Source organism: Rhipicephalus sanguineus, chromosome 1, assembly GCF_013339695.2.
Source record: "Rhipicephalus sanguineus isolate Rsan-2018 chromosome 1, BIME_Rsan_1.4, whole genome shotgun sequence".
In the NCBI taxonomy this organism is placed as follows: Eukaryota; Metazoa; Arthropoda; class Arachnida; order Ixodida; family Ixodidae; genus Rhipicephalus; species Rhipicephalus sanguineus.
The window spans coordinates 270,763,569-270,780,270 of NC_051176.1; the positions used below are offsets into that span (position 1 = coordinate 270,763,569).

At 46.6% G+C, this 16,702-nt stretch overlaps 1 protein-coding gene across 1 annotated transcript; it reads left to right on the plus strand.

Moving 5' to 3' along the window:
- Positions 1-322: 322 nt before the first annotated feature.
- Positions 323-8,212, plus strand: LOC119378962 (natterin-3). Its single transcript, XM_037648076.2, has 3 exons — positions 323-473; positions 6,583-6,794; positions 7,939-8,212. Exons 1-3 carry the CDS (start codon positions 458-460, stop codon positions 8,185-8,187), a joined length of 477 nt encoding a protein of 158 aa, XP_037504004.1. The 5' UTR covers positions 323-457; the 3' UTR covers positions 8,188-8,212.
- The last annotated feature ends 8,490 nt before the right edge of the window (positions 8,213-16,702 follow it).

Below are 16,702 nucleotides of genomic sequence, written 5' to 3' on the forward strand. Positions count from 1 at the left end.
ATTGGCTCTTTTTTGCCAGGTCTGTAACTCTCACATATATAACTCTCTTTCAAGAGACACGTCAACTCTCTTTTGGAGAGTCGCGCATCCTATGGATCTCCAAAAAAGAGTTAACGTGTCTCTTTAAAGAGAGTTTTATCATGAGAGTTATATAAGGGCAAAAAAAAAAAGAGTCAAACGACCTTTTTTTTTCTTTTTAGGGTGCAAATGACGGTCATGATCGCATTTCAAGTGATGAGAAAATGGGGAAGAGATACGGCATGTTACTTAGCCAAGCCGAGCACGCTGTATTCGAACGCCAGCGACACGTGGAGCCTTGCCACGGCACACTGTACAACCAGAGCGTTATCAGCACTTCCTTCGCCTACCTTATCTTGAAACGCCTCTATTTATTGGCGTCATACCGCGACAGCCAAAGCACTCCTGTCTCTTGACGGCTCACTTCGCCCGGTGAGAAATGGACGCTTTCGGAGGTGAGTTCCGAACACTTTGCACTCCTGCTTTGCATGCGGCACGGTCAAGTATGCTCATTTATGTATTTTGACTTACCTTCCTTTCTTCTTTCCGCACTTATCACAATGCAGCCGCTCCGCTGAAAGCGCCAGGAACATTTAATTAGCTTAGTGACCTCACGAACGATGATATCATGCACCGGCGTCATTGTCTGCACACGTTCGCTCAAATTAATAAAAGGGGGCGTGGGAACAGAGGAGCGTGAGTGGCGGGCCACCTGACTTGCAGCTACGCATGGAGCTATTGGGGGATTTTATTTTTATATGCTTCATTCATCCCATCGGTTTTCGTACTGCTGGTTAATAACAGGCATACACGCGAGTATATACATATAAGAAACAATTGTGATCATGTCGTATGTCGTTATAGTATGTACGTATACTTACCGCCACTCAGCACCGAAATACAGATTGTCGTCTTTGTCATCGGGTATATATCGCTCGAACAGGGACATTAACGAGGCAGCGAACTTCAGCAACATACATCTGAGAACTGCTTGCATTTCACCACTGCCGAAGTGCACGCGCTGCACCCCAGATCGGATTCACTGCTTTTACTTCGCGCTTTACCAGTTTTAACAATTTCACGCCCGCACAGAGCGCGATAAGCCATGCACGCCGTGCACGGCAGTAATCGTGACCTCTTGCATTACCCAATATGCCTCCAACAATCATCCGCACATTTTTCATTTATCGAGGAACACCATGAGAAAGCTGTGTCCATGGAATAATGTCCACGTGTACAGGCTCTTATCGACTTGTTTCCGGCGATTATAGAGTATATCGCAACTTGCAATTTCAGCATATCCTTCTAGCATGTCTTGCCTGTTGACGCATTCATTCTGTAGCAGCTTGTTCGCTATCTGTTGCTCGCAGCAGCGCAATCCAAAGTTCGCGGGCGATAGTGCTGCAGGAGATAAGGTTGCACTTTCTTTAGCTGCGCCCTTCGCGGAACATCGCTTGAAAAGGCGGGAGAGTCAAGAAGCCGACCTGGCTTTCGTGTAGCTTTAATCTGTTGACTCAGTAACCGCAATCCAAGCACAAATTACAGAAGTGCAGTGATGATTTAACGGCTCAAAGAAACATCGATGCCTTATGAGAGATACCATTGATGGGAAGAGGTAGAGAGGTGGCATCGGGTTAATTTGATACACCTGCGGTAGGGAAAGGCTTCTCCAATCCTGCCCTGTCGCAATATGGCCACCGCAGCCGGGATTCAAACCAGCGACTTGATGCTTAGGAGCAGAACGCCGCACTGAGCGATCGTATAACAGGCATACTAACTGTGTGGAACGTGGCTCTGAATAGTAGCTCTGTATATCTCCACACAGTTAACTCTGAAACAAAGGCGTATAAGCGCCGTCGAGGGTGGCGATGTTGGCTTGTTGGTTGACCATTATGTAATGAGTTGAACAGTGGCGTACCAACTCGTTCGCGAGTGGGGGGGGCTGGCGTCTATATATATATATATATATATTTGAGGTGATTTTTTATATTCATAGAGCTGATCAGATTACTTGCTTTTCAAAACTGTTTGCTTTAAATCAAGGAAGAATCTGCACAACCAGATTGTGCAGGCTGGGCCGCCCTATACCGCGACAACACAGCAGTGTTTAAGAACATTTTGTAAATATTATCGTGAAGTTTAAGAAGTGCAGCCACACGTAACTTGTTCTTCATCTGAGCATTACATCTGCAAACTTCACAGTCTCAGTTGGGCGTTGTAAATACGATGAGTATGAATACTCTGCTATGTACGTAGTACCTTAAACCCTCACTTATTGAACAAAACATGTGGTTGACAAAGCAAGGTACTTCGCAGAAGCCTTCAGGATAAGCCGAGTGCCAATTTCTTTGCTGTTAGAGCCCACTAATGTAAAGTCTTTCTAAAGGAGAAGCTCTAGTTCAGTCGATTAATACTTAAGGAAACCACATTGAGCTGGTTGTGTATAGTTATAAGATTATAAACGACTACGAATTTATATACTAGGTGTCGTTCCTTGCCCTCCTACTTTTCCCAGCTTGGGGGGGGGGGGGGGGACGGAAAAGCGGTGAAGTGGCCCTTTACTCCTCCCCTCCGGTTCCTCCAAGTAAACAAGTTAAAACAACCTACGTACACTGTGTAAGCTGAAATTTTCCTTGAAAAATGTGTGTGATAATAACGTTAAACTACCCTGCATTGTTTCTTTTCGTATAGGTCGTTAGCTGTTAATGATTGGTCGAAATTTTCGGGGTCATGCTCACAACACCTGCTCGTAAAACGACGCAACAACATGACGCGTGAGTGCGTAAAAAACATGACTGCGTAAAAAATAAATAATAATGAACTATTTTCAATGCGGCGTATTGTTTGTCATTAGTTCTTCGCTATTCGTCAAAAATTTTCGATGTGCCATAAAATCGCCTCCTTGTTACGCGACGCCACAAGTCTGCGAAAACTCGCAGCGTTAAAATGAAGTGTGCACAATAAGCAGCACATTACTGTGCTGAACAATAACTCATTTTATTTTTTCGGAATAACCAGACAGTGCCTCTTTCTGAACGTTATTTAAGAAGGCTGCCCGCCAATCACATTGGCCGCGGCTGCTTATAGCAGCGGGCGAGATGGATTCATATGTGTATGATAGATACTTTCAGTTGTAGTATAACGATGTTGACCTGTTTTTGCGCGTGTACAACTCTCTGTGAACTCACCGTTGCTGACAAAGAGGTAGAGAGAGAAATAAACATTATTAGGAACAGACACAATCCTTTGCAGGTAGGCAGCCTTCTTAGTCCAGAAAACCGTGGACGCTGACCACCTCCCTGGTGAGGTAGATAAGTAACGGGGCAAACTTGAAAGCTGGGCTTCTCAATGTGCTCGAGTACACTGCCTTGTTACAAGCCGCCACGATCGCTGGAGGCTACCATATGATAAGCCAAATGAAGCAAGCTAATCGGAGACTAAAGTGGGAATCTATTTTAGCTGTCCTGGCTATAGGCACAACTAAAATGCGGGACACTTCTGCACACTCAACTCACAGCAGCTTGGACATGGAGCAGTGGCGATGCTATTCGTTTTCAAAGAGAGAAACTGAATTTACTGAAAAAGGAGAGCGTTTGATCAGACTATAAAACGTGTACTGGTTCCCCCCAATATTTGCGTCGCCGATTACTTAAATTTCAGGCCAGGCAGAGCAAAATAAAATCATGACAGATTGCTGTAATGTTATAGAGACACTGCTGAGCGATGCCTCCTCTTCTATGCTCGAGTGCAAGGCGCGCAAGCGTGGAATAGGCCGCCCGCACCGCAGAGAGCCTACAGTGCGTGGTCATGACGCACGGAGGACAGTCGTCACAGCAGAATCGTAGGACAAATTTTATTACATAGTTACGTTATTGCTGTGTTGAAGTAAAACATTACGACTTGTTAGTTTCCCAGTCTGCAGCCGACAATAACCACTGTCGAAAGTGGGGGGGCTCCGCCCCCCTAACAGTTCTCAGTGGGGGGGCTAGAGCCCCCCTTGCCCCCCCCCCCCCCCCCCTCGGTAGATACGCCTATGGAGTTGAAGTGCAGCAGTAACGAGGACTTATATCAAGGAAAATACACACACATTCAGGAGAGACGGCTTAAGTTTAGGGGTGTGCGAATATTCGAAAATTTCGAATAACAAATAGCGTTCTATTCGATTCGGTACTCGAATCGAATCGCGCATGTTCGAATTACCGAATATTGTTCGAATACTTTTCGAATAATAATCACCGACCCTAGAGCTCAGACCCGGACTTGGGTTTCGAAAATAAAAGTTTTTCTCTCTCTCTCTCTCAAAGGAACGAAATGTGGGAAAAGAGCGGTAACGGTTTCTGTTTTTAACATCGGATTGCCGCTGATATGCATGCAGCCCAAGGTTTTACGCGACTATCGGCGCTATATATTGATCAAAGGATGAACGCGTTTTTGCGCAAAACTCCAGTGTCACCGAAGCGACAGAGCCGTCAATTCACTATCTTCGTCATGATATTCATGATGTTGACTCATGAATATTGTTCAATATTTATATATCACTTTTATTTAAAATCTGTTGACAAAGTGCCACCTAGAATACTGCAGCCACTGCGATATTTCAACCTGCATTTACGGAATATTGCTAACGCTGTAGTTGCTGCTGTATACGCGCTTGCCTCAGTTTACACGAGTGTGACTTTTTTTTTAACTGTTAAAAGTAATCTTAATGCTCCTTTGTTAGAGGTTGTAAATATTTGTTTCAAATGTTGTGGAATTATTGGGCGGTTTCGAAATGGTTACATCACCATTGCAGAGCTGCTTTGGAAGTGGTTGCCTTACTATTCGTAAACTATTTGAATATTATTCGATTCGTATTCGCATTCGATTCATTCTTAAAATTCACTATTTGCACACCACTACTTTACTTTGCACAGACGTGGTCAGCGGGAAATATTTGCGATGGCGGCTGGTCGACGGACGAGGAAGCAATAACCGTGCGCTGTATGCTAAACATAAAACGTTTCGGCGGCGGTTTCCATAGGGAAGTGCACTGTGAGACGACGGCTCTCTTTATCGAGCATACGTATGGACCTGCACGTCATAGCTGGTTTCCCCGAGTCCTGCAATCGATGGACTACGTTGACATACGCAGTGACACACAGGCCTCACACACTGTACTGGTGTAACGACGGGCCCCGCTCGCGTCTTTCACTTTATTTTCATCATTCCTTGTAGTTTATGCGTACTGTGTAGACTAGAGAAATCACACGTCTCTATCCCGCGTTTGGAGGGATAACCGAAGCAATTATATTGCACGTTACAACGCATGGAAATAAAGCAAACGGCGCGGGTAACGCTGATATACCACAGTGAAATGAAGAGCGATCATTCTGACGGGTGAATTAATGCTGCGTTAATTGGTGATGTAGTGTCGACATTGCGTATGCGTGTGCATGCCATCACTTCGCAATATGTATTATGTCGCTTGTGCAATCAACTCAACACCGCAAAAATAACCTAGCAGCGATCATTTATCTTGAGTCCATGCACGAATAAGCACACAACTTACGGTGTTCCTGCATAACGATCGATACTTAGAGCTTCTGTTGCACTGCGAACATAGTCAGAGAGATTACGACCTTCCATGCTCTGCTGATATGTTTGCTACATAATTGATTGGACGTCTCAAAGCAGAAACGACCTTTTACCGTACCGAATATGTGCACGGGGGGCTCCGGGTTAATGCGTTTTACACAAGCGCCAGCCGCGCTGCTTTATCTCTTATTGCTCTTCCAGTGTCGTATAGGGCCCGCAGTACCGCGCTCGAAGCGTTGCACAGAGAGTGTTAAAGCTCTGTTGATAATCGCGCTTGGTATGCGCCCTGTTTCTCGAAAGGCCACTCTATATACAAACTGTGTTTTACAGCGCTTGAAAATCGCATGTCATAATCAAGATTGCCAGAAACGACTTATTTGTGCAGTTGAGTGTCAATGAATGGGAGCAGTGCCGGGCTGCGCACACAATCGGCCGCAACTTAGGGCGATGTGCACTTTAGGTTGCGAAATTTTATACGGTCTCAAGCTTAGGATCACATACTAAACGCCGATTTGCGGAAACTTTTGCATATGGTCACTTCTTTTGTATGCAGTGCGGCATACCATGACAGGGAGTTTTCAAGGGCTCGACGTAAGAAAATTAATGAACTGCTCGACCAAAATTTCAAGTAAAAACAAAACAGATAATCCATATAGAAAAGCTCGCCTGGGAAAATAAATTCCAGCTACACAAATCACTGCGCTGTGCATCCAGTTTCAAGAAACCGTACGGCGCAATAAACTAGGAGCTCTCAATACTCTCAAGCGTTTTGCTAAGCCACAATCAAGCGCCAGGGCCGTATCCAGAAATATCTTTCGGTGGGGAAGGAGGGGGGGTGTTATTTAACCCCACTTTACGCATGCTCGTGCAGGCATTTGTATGTGCGCGTGTATAGGTATATGTACATGCAAAATTGAAAATTTTCAACAAGCCCTGCCAATGGCATAGTGAAGCCTGTGCGGTGTTGAGATGCTTAACACCGTTTCGCAGCCCCCACATACAGGCCCGTGTGCGAGTGGGTCATGTGCTTCGAGAACCGCATCCCGTACAACGCGGTGCCTGGCGGTGAAGACAGCGGAGAGACCATCTACATCGGCCGCGCTGTGCACAACGGCGAGGTGATACCGGGCAAGGTGGTGCCGTCTCACAGCTGCTGCTACGTTGCCTACGAGGGCGCCGAGCACTGCCACAGGGACTACCAGGTATAGCACAGCTCGAGATTTTTCTTGCTTTTCCTTCGTGACATTCGAAGCAGTTAAAAGAACTTCCCACCACCAAATATCTCCGTTGGGAAATTACACCTGTAATGCCCGCCGAAACATCTACTAACGTTCTTGCACGCCATCAACCAATGCTATAGTAGATGCGTTTGCTGTCTGGCACGGCATCAACTTGAGCATGCATTTGTTATACGCCCTTCTGCCGTGTAGTACGAGGTAATAGAAGTAATAAACGTTCTTTAGTTAGGAAAAGCTTGTCCAAGGCGTCTTTTCAACAGGTCATCGCGTTATCACCAGAAGCTTCTGATATACCTTGTATCGCTTCTGATACCGAGTACAAGAAGCGATACAAGGTATCAGTACCGATCGGATCTTGCAACAGCATGCTATAATAAATATGTTTATAACATATTGTTACAGGATGCGACCGCTACCCCCTTTGCGTGTGCACAGGGGAGCAGGGGAGGCGGCCGCCCCCTCTAATCATCTAAAGGGGGGCGCCAATTGTGCCCCGTGCCTTTGCCCAGTCAGACCTGTCACGTTATTATTTAATGTGCACTGAGGACCCCTGATGCTGCATTCCAAGATCTGTTCCCTTTACGGAAAGAAGGGGACCAATGGCAGGTCGTCGTGAGAAACACATCCTCGCTTCATTTTCATTTTTGCATCCGTTGCGGAGCTTGTTTTCTTTCGGACTCGACCAGGTGGGAGGCACTGCGGTGAAGCTTGGCCCCCTAGCTTAATGCGCACGCCTATGCCCTTTGAATCGCTTCTAGCGAGCAGCTGCAGTGACTTGGTGTTAACGCAATGGCCAACTGAGAACACGGCCTGGGCGAGCTTCTACGGCTACTGGCAGAATAACAATAACGATAAAACATTTCTCCCTTATGTAAAGTAGGCAGCTTCGTATAAGATAAGAAGTTTCATCACAACAGTATTGTATAGGACATCTGCTTTTCCCTCTCACACATAAACAGACACAGTGCGCACGCACGCACGCACGCACGCACAAACACACACACACAATGCACGCTCGCGCATACACACGCACGCACACGCAACAGCAATACAGTGTATAAACGGGCAATATTCAATGTGATGAATGCGGTCGTTGGCCTTGTCGCAGGCTCTCATCTCGGATGGCACTCCGTTCGCCTGGGCGCCGGCTTCCGACGGCGCACTTCCCACCGGTGCCGTCCAGGGTGGCGTGTGCGCTTCGGGCGAGCCGCTCTACATCGGCCGCACCTACCACGAGGGCACGCTCACAATCGGCAAGGTGCAGCCTTCGCGCCGCTGCCTCTCTATCCCGTACGGCGGCGAGGAGCATTGCTACTCAGACTACGAGGTGCTGGTGGTACAGACGGTCAACTTCTGAAATGCCTCACCAAGAAGGAAAGATGGACGCGTCGACGAGAATGCCTGAAAGTGCACGCTCTCCTAACCCCGAGAGGACCGTATTCTGATCTCGTTTTAACGTTATTGTCGCAATAAATCACCATCAAAGATATTTTCTTAGCCTACTCGCCTTTTATTTTGTCCCAAACACGTGCCCATTAAGTTACACGCAACCTCAGAATTGTGCTTAATCTTATGCGAACAGCTAGGCGCGATGAAGACAGAGCACTGTATAAATTTGATAGGGAGCCAACGACCAACTGATCTTATTCCTTGCCATAACAGGAGCATATATACAACCACATCATGAGACATGAGCACCAGCCTCTCTAGCACCATCAGCAAAACAGCAAGAAGTGTTGTACTAACGCTACATTTAGGCAACGAGTAAAATCGGTTGGTACTTCGCGTCTGCCCTGTCCTACAGAGTTGTTTGTCTTCTTCCCGCCTAAACGTTTAAATATATAATTGCTGGGGTTTTACGTCCCAAAACCACGTTATGATTATGAGGTACGCCGTAGTGGAGGGCTCCGGAAATTTTGACCATCTGGTGTTTTGACACGGGGCCTCGACCACTTCGCCTCCATCAAAATGCGGCCGCCGCGGCCGGTATTCAATCCCGCGACCTTCGTGACAGCAGTCGAGAGCCATAACCACCATGGCGGGTGGGGCTAGACATTTTGCATAAGAATGTATGATCAAATAACTCAAACTCACGCCGGCACGATTAAGTGCCGGCGCGTCTTGTCGAGTCTGTCTCTCTCTCTCATAGTTTTGCACTCATGGTGTGCCATATGGTTCGTAAAAAACCATGATGTGCTTGTTTCTGCCATTGCGAGCACATCAAGTGGAAACCGCATCAAAAAAGCGCATCGCACGGACACCGCCCGCGAGACAAAACCAAACTTATCGCCGAGCGCCTGCGCACGCGCGGATGTGCGAGCGATATTCAACGCGCCGGCCAAAAACACGCCTGAACAAACCTTGGAACGGAAACCGAGGGTCAACGGCGCACGAAAAAAAGAAAAAAGAATCCTGCATTCCCGCAGGGTGACAGCACTTGCTGGGCAAAAAGAAACTGAAATATTGGCGCGTTTTTTAACCGTAAAGACAGCGCCATAAATATCTGCACGGACAATCTCGAACTAAAAGGAATTGCGGGCATCAGCAGAAACATGGCGGAGTGGGAGGACACCTTAGAGCCCTGCACGGGTTCGGGCCTACCCGAAAGCCCGGGCCGGGCCCGTGGGCCGGGTCGGGTAAAATCTTTTTCACGGCGGGCCCGGGCCGGGCTCGGGTCTGAAGCTCCAGACTAACGGCCGGGCCCGGGTTTGAGGTGGCGAGCGCGGGTCGGGTCGGGCCGGGCTCGGACTTTGCTCAGTTCTTAAAGGGACATTAAAGTGACACAATGAATCGGTTAAAACTGACAAAGTGTACTCTGAGAACTTGAATGCAGTTAGTTTCACCATAAGGAGAAAATCTAGGGCAAGGTTCCACTTTCAAATATCGCGCCGAAATCTTCACGCGTGACGTCACGGATTTCAAACTGCATTTGTCGTATTTTGGGGACATTGGGTCAACGAAACTTCTTGAAACTTGGTATGTTAAGTCTATGGCCCTCTCAAAGGTCAATGTATTTAATTTTTACCGATTAGGAACTACGTAGATCCCGTCAGAATCTATCACGTCACGGTGTTTGTTGCATGACTTTCAAGGTGGCGTCGGCACCCGCATTTTCTTTTTGCGCGTTTTCTCGCTTACAAAGACTCTTGTCGCAGCGAGCGTGGTGATTATGGAATTTTAGAGAAATTTAGTGATAACATAACAATTATTCTTTTCTTTAGTGTCCTTTCAAGTATGTTCCTCATACGTTGCGCGTACATGTACATTTCACATTTTATATCGAAAAACAATTCTGTTTTTTTTTATGTGGAGCAAGCTATTTGGAGAAGTTTTATGAGCTACAAGTACTGATCTTTATTGGTTCTTGCATATGGTGCTACTTGATTTATCTGAAATGGGCGAGCTAAAAGAAAATAGACCAGGCGCCTATATAGTTAGGATCTCGCTATTCCGTGCTTTATTTGCATTTCTTATTATTTTATATCCGAAATGTTATCCTCTAATCGCAGTAATAAATGTAATATAATAAATTTATAGCTATAACTTATCATCGCATGTGCGATCAGGGAGCTGCAAGGCGGGGAAACGTTCTTACAAGTTCCAGCCCTCCACTAAAACGAAAAGACTGCGCGGAGTCTCGGTTCATAAAATCCCTATGAAGACATTCTTTTTCCGTGGCTCCGTCTAGGCTACCAGAGGTCACGTGACGGGAGATGGACATGCACAGCCTGCTTTGTGTGCCCACATTGTTAACAGCTCAAACTCGCCTCAGCTCACGGGCCGCATTCATGAAAATTTACTTCCGCAAGGGCCAGGACAGTGACGAAGGTACGAGTGGAGGGGGGGGGGGGGGGGGAGGAATAGGTTGTACCAGATGTCAGCTAACGTTGCCATTTCAAGACCTTTTTAATATGTTATATATGGGTCATTTCTGAAGGGTATTTGGCGGCATGTTTCCACCAACATATCGATACCTATCTCCAAAATGACTAAAATCTGCATTACAGAGTTTTGTTTCACGGTTATGTATCAACACATGGTAGATGCAGGCGATGCCTCGCGAAAAAAAAAAATGCTTCAGACCTGTCATGCCTGTGTATACTCAAGGACGATAAGGAAAATTTTAAAAATGCGACGAAGGCAGTCATGTGCGCGCCGCAGGCCGCTAGCGCCTGTTTGAGACCCGTGCACTATATAGTGCGAGAGCTACTTGGTACTGCCACAACAGCGTTGGAATGTGCAGGAATAGCATAAGTTCATGGAATATGTATATTCATGTTTAAAGGCGAAGTATATTAGCTTGACGAAATGTCTGGCTTGAAATAACTATCACGAATTCTATGCCGGGTGATGTCCCCTTGCCTCGAATCATATTCATCCAATGAGTAAGTGTCGAGAACAGGGGCATAGCCAGAAATTTTTTTCGGGGGGGCACCTCCTTGATGTCAAGTGGGGGCCGGGCAGAGAGCCGCAGTCGAGTGTTATTTTGTGCTGTGTATGCTACGGTAAAGAAAAAAAATCACAGCATATCCACGGAGTGAATGATGATGAGTGGGCGAAGCTGCGGAGGTTCATCGGTAAACCGTGAATCTTCCGTGAATTCTGCCCAGTACATCATCACCGACGTGAGATCGGGCGCGTTTATACTAAAGGTTCGATGAGTTATGACGACTTGCAGCTCACTTTAATTTTACATGTACGCTGTGAATTTTCATTGTTTAGAAAACCATTGCTTTAGAAAAATCTGGCGTCTTTCGTTAAGCAGCTGGCGTCTTTTCGTTTTGCTTTAGAAACATCTGGCGTTCTTTCGTTCTGCTTTTACAAAACATCTGGCGTCTTTCGTTGGTTTATTTCATCAATCAAAGGCGTTTTTAACAAAATTTTTATTGTTTAATCACCCACAGGAGAAATCTCACCAGGCACTACCTTGGAGGTAAACAATGGCTGCTAATGGGAATGAGAGACAGAAGAAGTCGACTTTTAGCTAACACTTACACTTCTACTTCTACTAACGTTTCCTACTGGAACATGCCAATGGCTGCTAATGGGGAATGAGAGACAGAAGACTTCGGTTTTTAGTTAACGCGCATGCTGCGAATTTTTTGTTGTTCAACAACGCACAGGAAAAATCTCCCACCGGCACCACCTTGGAGGTCAAAGCGTAAGACTTGTTACGGACTACAACTACTACTGCTGCTACTACTACGACGACGACGATTACGAGGGACGAACGGGTGCCGCCTTAAGGAGCTTCGCCCCTAAAATGTCTGGGGGGGGGGGGGGCACGGGCCCGGTGTTTCACCCCCTGGCTACGCCACTGGTCGAGAAGCTTATTCGCACCTTTATTGCCAAACCGGAATGAACCCCGAAAATAGATCGCAATCACTTCGTCCACCTACTGCCAGTCCCACCAGTGTAGTCTTACCAGCGTAGGCCACCTTCTACCGGTGCAACATCGTTAGGAAGGCATACACCATTATAATATGAAAAAAAAAAAAAATTGCCCTGTGCAAGCTGTGCATAACAAACAATGCTGAAAACTTCAAAGAGAAGCCCTCAGAGGCATTTATAGATTATATATTGAAGAGTAGCACAACGTTCGGGAACGAGTGTTGGCGTCAAGGATGGCCGTAAAGCCGTAAAATAAGATACAATAGAAAGCGTAACGCACGACGCACAGTTAAAAGGGAAGAAGAAGTTTACATTTAATGATCAAAAACTTGTTTACAACGCAAAACTCACGACGCAAAGTCTCACACGCACATTCGCTCAAATCGCACCGCTAAGCACAACCGCTCTAATCGCACCGCTCAAACGCACAACCGTTCAAATCGCTCGCACTTCGCAGACTCTTCTCGGCGCCTGTCGCGCTTCTCCGTCTGTCTCGTCCTTCCCGCGCTTTTCGCTCTCGTTTTCACGGCCACAGGTCCGAGCACACAAACGCGCACGTTGAAACAAACACGCATACACAGACACGCACACAAATGGTTCCACGAAGTCTGAATGTCCGGTCAGGCGGCAAGGATCCAATTCCACGCATTCGAGGAAACTTGGTGTCGAACGCCGAGCCATGCACAAAGGCGCAAATAGTGGCGTTTCACCCCCTGTGCAAGCGGCACTGGAGCTGTCTCGAGCAATTCAAAGCCGTGCTCATCCTCTTGCATTCGAAACAGCAGAGCGCAGTAAAGTGGGGCTGCCTCCTTCATTCTGCCCCGGCGCCCCGCGGCGAAGGGAGGCTCGCCGATCTCAGCAGCCCATAAACAAGCAGGAGGCCCCTTTCAAGCGGCTAACGAACAGTCGCATGACAGAACACACAAAAAAGGAATAAAACGAAACTCAAAGATGTGGAACAGTCGCGTACACGAGAGAAATGAAGGGATCAGCTTGACAGCTATTTTCATTCTGCAGAGGCCCAAAAAGACACACTAAATTAGCTCCAGTGGTGGAAGTTAAGAACTACGACTGCCGACGCCTTCAAATTTCGCAAGGCAGATGTGCGCCCCTGCGTTTAGCCGCTAGCGCAAGCAGTACAAGAAACTTTAGCACTGCAGGACATGTCATGCAACGGCGCATGGTGAATCTCTTTATAATTTTATTTTTTGTACGATAACATGCGAACAAATAAACTATAAGCTATGCTACAAAAACTTAGACTGTATATAATAGCAGTGGTGGGATATATGAAAAAAATGCTATGACAAATACTTCCTTTTTTTTGGTGCGCGCGGTTCGTTATGATTTTATCTAGCTTGGTGTATTTACAACAAATGTAATAAATTTGGCTTTTTCCCTCTATTTCTCTTGATGTGGCAAGGTGCTACTATGATGAAGATATATGTGCGACATATCCAAAAGGGTGCACGGTTGCCTTTGTCGTTACAGAACGCTTTAAAGGGACACTTAAGGGAAAACGATTTTTGTCGTATTAGCAAATTACTCTTCCACAATTCCAAAATCACCACGCCTGACGTGAGAAGACCTATGGGAAGCGAGAAAACGCGCAAAAGGAAATTACGGCTGGTGACGCCCCCTAGAAATTCCCGCATCAAACGCGTCATAGATTTTGACGGCATCTGCTAGGTCCCACGCAGTTCGGTAAAAATGAAGTGCATTGTCTTCCGAGGGGGCCATAGACTTAACATACGAACCTTCAGGAAATTTCGACAAGCCAAAGTCGCCAAAATACGAAAAATACGCTTTGAAATCCATGTTTTCACGCGTGGAGACTTTGGCGCGAAATTTAAAAATGAAACCTTGACCTTGATTTTCCGCTTTATTAATGCATCTCTGTTGGTGAAACTAACGACATTAGATTTCTCAGTGTACAATTTATCAATCTAAGCCGATTCATTCTTTCACTTTCGTGTCCATTTAAATTTCAATAGAGAGCGCAATAAAAACAAAGGGAAGAGATTGTTCTGTTCTCTGACCCCTCTGTTTTTATTGTGCTCCTTATCGAAACCGGACTCATGCTGCAAATCACTTTTCTTCCTACAATATCTGCTACAAAACGCTCTTGACGATCCCGATTGTATTTCTAGAAAATTAGGTACAGTATACCACCGCCGAACAAACGTTCATCGTACCCATGCAGTATAACTGTTTCCACGGTGAGCCAGCCCCTTTTTACAAGAAGGTGCCGTATACGGTACCTATACGGTACCTATAGGTTAAAGTATGCTTGCTAGCGAAGCATGCGCCAACCATGCGTAGATATTTGCCACTTAAAACGCCTTGCAGTCGATTCTATGTTCGGGCAACACCGGAACATAGAACAGCACCTGGCTCGGCCCCCTGTCGGGCCCGATCTGCGGTCGGGCCAGGCAGGGCCGGGTAGGCGAAATTTTTTCTCGGGTTCGGGCCGGGCCCGGATCTCGCTTTGAGTATTCCGGGCCGGGCTCGGGCGGGTAAATGTGAACGAGTCCCGGGCCGGGCCTGGGCCGAGAATCTCGGCCCGTGCAGTGCTCTAGGCCGCCACCCTGCTCAACCTGGATCCTGACTGCCAGAAGTGGTTAGCGGACCGTACAATCAGAGCTACGGCAAGCCCCGGACTAGAGGGCCCACCCTATAGTTTTTAGTTTCGTAATAAGTAGTTTTTCTTTTTTTTCCCTCTATCTCTATACAGCATCGCCCATTTGGGACTTGTTTGCGGCACCGTATATTTACGTCAGAAACACTCGAAGGGCGTAGTAATCTCGATTTCACCAGCGGATCCCCTTACCTTTGCGTGTGATGCTTGGCGCTTATCTATTCCCTTCTCGCTGTGAGCAAGAAAATTGCCATCTCCACCTTTTCTTTCCCTGTGTACCGTAAAACTCTTGGGTAGCCGCTACGGCGCTTCGTGCAGACAGTGAGAAAGGCGAAAGAGTGCTTCTAAAGGATCCACCTCTAAAGAACAACACCATAGAATCGTCTACAAGTATTGTTCTGAGTGCCCAGCCATAGACAAAACGAAGAGCTTTCATGAGAGCGTCCCAACACAGGAACAACGTGAGGAGAATGGAAACGCGACGCAGCGCTCTGTGAGAATCAGTGTGTCGGAACGGAACGCAAACCAAAAACGAAACACGAAAAAAATAAATAAAAAAACGATATTTTTGACCGGAACAATTAACGTAACCGAAACGTTATCTATTATTTCGTTTCAGAGTGAAACCTAAATATATTTTTATCGGTTTTCGGCTCAAGAGAAAAGTCGGCAATCCGGAACAACCGAGGTCATGCAACGTGAGCATTAATGCGTTACTCAGGAGGCAGTATTAGCGCGTATCTCAGGCAGGGATTCCAGAGTAAAGATGAGGTGAAATTTTGGGAAGAACGTAGACAGCGGCAACCGGCACTGGCGTAGCCGGGAGGAGGGGAGGGGGTTGATGGTTTCAATCCCTCCCTCCACCCCACCCCCCGATATTTTTTAATTTGGCATGCATACATAAACGGTGGTCGAACCCGCCCACCTCCAAAATGTCTGGTTCTGCCGCTAGCAAGTGGAGCTGTATATCAACGCAAGAGGTCCTTGGTGCGCCAGCCACACAGGTCAGCGTGGAGAGGGCATTCTCGGCGCTGAAGTTTGTTTTATCAAAACAGCGGTCGCGCATATCACAGACTGCACTCGATGACGTGCTGCTTCTGAGTTCATGCTCACTCCCTCGACGCAAAGAATTCAGCCTGCTCGGAGAATATTTCGTATACTTGAGAAAAAATATTTTTATCTACTATATTTTTTACCGATAATTACTATGTTGTTATCGCTACTTTAATTTCAATTTTGTTTTGCATGCAAATAAAAACCGTTACGAGCCGTTAATGAACATTTAGAAAAAAATTTTTCGCTCGGGAACAGAAACGGGACCAACTTTTTTTCGGTGGTACGAAACTAAAACCAAAACGAAAAACATTTCGTTCCGACAAGCGTGGCCATAAAATAGATTTTGACGGCGCTTTTGTGATCAACACTTTAACGAACCCGGGCGAAGGCTCGTAGTCGAGTCGTTGCGCTTGCAGAATATCCCTGGGAACACCAACCGCTCACTGGGAACAATGCCGGCCTTCGAGACGCAGATGGCAAAGGGAAGACGACGTGAGAGGATAAGAAGCGACAACGCTTCTTATTCTCCCTGGGGAAGGGGCTGGAGGGGTCCCGAAACGTCGGGTACATTCCAAAACTGTGACTGGAGCCATTTCCGCTTTTATATTAAACTATCTCTGTCAAAGTGTTTATATTTAAAGGCCAACTCCGGCGATTTTTTGAGGTCGATGGAGCTCAATGAAATTCGCTGGGTACGTTCCTTTGAAAGTTTCCGTCATTTATGCCAAATTACAGGCTCGAGACACGCGCAGATTGTTTGCAAATGAATTTTAAAGATTGTCTGCAA